Source organism: Magallana gigas, chromosome 7, assembly GCF_963853765.1.
Source record: "Magallana gigas chromosome 7, xbMagGiga1.1, whole genome shotgun sequence".
NCBI classification, from domain to species: Eukaryota; Metazoa; Mollusca; class Bivalvia; order Ostreida; family Ostreidae; genus Magallana; species Magallana gigas.
The window spans coordinates 48,671,498-48,674,635 of NC_088859.1; the positions used below are offsets into that span (position 1 = coordinate 48,671,498).

Below are 3,138 nucleotides of genomic sequence, written 5' to 3' on the forward strand. Positions count from 1 at the left end.
ATTGATTTTCCCGTTTGTCGTAAGATACATCATCTGATACGATGTACATAGGAGGTTGTGGCAAATACTGTCGAGGAGAATCCTTCTTATGAATGAACAGAATTTTGTATTTATATTTTTCTTTTTTATAGACATTAAAAGCATTAATTGTTTATTTTACCTATGTTGACTAAACCGTTTTATTTCCAGAGTTTTAAATTTAAAAATTCAGACATTAGTTTGATTTATTTCATCAATTTCTACCGAATACAATTATCAGAAATACATAACAAGTAAATGGTTTTTTATACATTTATTAAAACAATGATAATAATAAAAATAATATGCATGTTCTTCACATTATGAAACAATACAACTTCTCCGTTTGTGTGTTGAGTCTGAGAATTCCGAGCTATCGGACGCACTAGACCCCAGCCTTTTACGCTTAGGAAGGGGTGTGTTGCAAAACTCCATGTTCGTTTGTCGGAGAATTTCTTTAAAGATTCCGGCAACATTTATGCTGTCTTTGGCGGAAGCCTCTACATACCCATTCTCCCAGTCAAAACACACAATAGATTCTGCAGTTTCTTTCATTATCGCCCTTTTTTCCATAGAAATGTCCGATTTGTTTCCCACAACAACGATAGGAACATTCTCATCCCCACGTTCTGCTAAAATAATGTCCCGTAAATCTTTTACCCCTTGAAATGAAGACTCGTCGTCTATTGAATAAACCAACACAAAAGCGTCACTTGTTGAAATAGCCAGTCTGCGCATGGCCGGAAATGAATGTGCACCCGCGGTGTCTAGAATGTCCAGAATGAGTTCGCGTCCGTCCACGGTGTACTCCCCGCGGTGGAATTCCTCCACGGTCTCCTTGTACTCACTGATGAAGCGGTCGTACAGGAACTGGGAGATTATGCAGCTCTTGCCCACACCGGCTGCACCCATGATGGTCAGCCGGTAGTGCAAGGCGGTCCGATCGTCCTTCCAGTTTGGCAGACTTTGTGATCGGCCTTTCTTATGTAGACTGTGCATTCCTCTGCAGAAAAAAGAACGAACGAAATTGATTACAAAAAGAAGCAACATCGAATCTAAATGCACTTTCTTATTTTTTTTCTTTTCACTTTAAGTATATTTGTTACATTAAAAGTTTAAAATTTATCAATTTAAACTTAACTATAACAGTTTTTATAGTTAAGTTTCAATTGATAAATTTTAAACTTTTAATGTAACATATTTTAAAGATACTCAAGTGATAGCCAAGCCTCAGAGGTTTGCAATAACCGAAGCTTACCTTTAGGTGAGTTAACAGCTGCGAGTAGATCTAGATGAGGAGTGATGACATTGAAAGTCGCCCTGTATTTATACTCGCTCTCCTAGGGAAGGTGGACTTGTGGAGTATTGATTGGTATGGTAATAAGCGCATAATTCAGAGCTGTTTTGTAATGAATAGAGAATCGTGGGAACAATTATTACTGGAATCTCTGTCGTGCTAATGAAACGCCAAGTATTGATATTTTGTTAAGGTGTCCACACAGTGGCTTACGTATCGTAAGTATATATAAACCATGGTACTCCAAGTAGTTATTCTTTATCTGAAATGACCTTGTGTGTATTATTGCTGTTCAAATAATGAAACGTCTACATCGCAAGCAACCCTTTCAAAGCTAGTTTTGTTATGCTATTCTATACAATATATGACTATATATACTTGCAATATACATGTATTGAATTTGAATGGCTAAATCACTAAATACGATAAACACTCCTTAATATGACGACGCGACACTAAGGACTAAACTAAGGACGATTCTACAGGTACATAGACGCGCTGTGGAAGTAATTTTAGACACGTTTGTTCGAAACCCCTGGATATCAAATTAACAAATCACTAATTTGAAAAAAACAACTATATTATTTTAAAAAACCAGCTCCTATCAAAACCATAAATATACATTAAAAAATTCATGAAGTATCCGGCTAAATGAATTTCAAGTATAAAAGTATTCAATTTCATTTAAACTGGACCTCTATCACGAAGGAAAATTTCGATAAACTTTCATTGAAGGCATTTTGTATAAAATTTCAACTTTACATTCCTTTAATTTTTTGTGATAACGGTATATACCTATATTGAATTTTTGTCTGTAAAGAACATTAATTCATTACCTTTGTTTACATTTTGAATTACAAATTACCATCTAGAATGCAGTTTTCTTTTGAATTGCGAATAGCGAACTGCGTTCCAAGAACCAATTGCCCTTGGGTCAGGAATTTTGCGACTTGGAGACAACTGACTTAATTTGTAAAGTTTTTGATCGTTCATTTTGAAATTGGATTATTCTTACTATGCAAAACTGACAGTCACTGAGAATCGAACTGTTGCTATGCCCTATTTCGCAAAACCTCTTGGGAATATAAACCTTGTTAACTCTACAGCGGGTGTGTTGGTCGCGGTCATTTATGGTATATTTCTTAAACCTCTTAAAAAGTACAAGTAGGTAAAAATTTAATGTTAATAAGTAAAGGTCAACTAATTGTAAGTGATAAGGAAATTAAGTTGGATTGATGGTAATTGTAGAAACCTAAAATTGACCCTTAAGTCTGAGTAATTTGGATGGTCTTTTTTGTTATTACATGTTATGAAATATGTGAGCCCTTATCGTTGTATTATGTGACATGCGTTTGCCTGTTAAGCATTCAAACTCTTTTTTTATTGTGTACGCAAATATATTAAATATGCATAACAGAAGAATGATACTCTCGACTTACATGTAATAAAACCGTATCATTTGAATAAAATTACTCTATTATCATTTATGCAATGAAATAACCACCGGAACACCAAATGCAATACACCGGGGCATGCTTCTAAAAATCCATTGCACAGAATGTGACGTCATTAAACAAACAAACAAACCGTGATATTGTGAGATCGGTTTTCGTTTAAGGTGGTATGGGACACTACCATGTTATGACGTATTGTTTATAGAAATAAACAATAAAATGAAGTGAAATTATATAAGTAGTTTCTTTCTCTGTATTGTAACCTAACAGTGTAGCGCAGTGGGTTTGAGGGTTTACTAGGAATCTGTAAGTCATTAGTTCGAATCCCGCTGGGGGTTTTACAGTTTTTACCTCTCCAAATACTTTTAA

General features: G+C 34.9%; 1 protein-coding gene across 1 annotated transcript; it reads right to left on the bottom strand.

Moving 5' to 3' along the window:
• Positions 1-293: 293 nt before the first annotated feature.
• On the bottom strand, positions 294-1,619 carry LOC105325586 (ras-related protein Rap-1b). The gene is made up of 2 exons (XM_020066063.3): positions 1,277-1,619; positions 294-1,021 (listed from the first exon to the last, which is right to left on the bottom strand). Exon 2 carries the CDS (start codon positions 1,015-1,017, stop codon positions 340-342), a length of 678 nt encoding a protein of 225 aa, XP_019921622.3. The 5' UTR covers positions 1,018-1,021; positions 1,277-1,619; the 3' UTR covers positions 294-339.
• Positions 1,620-3,138: the final 1,519 nt, after the last annotated feature.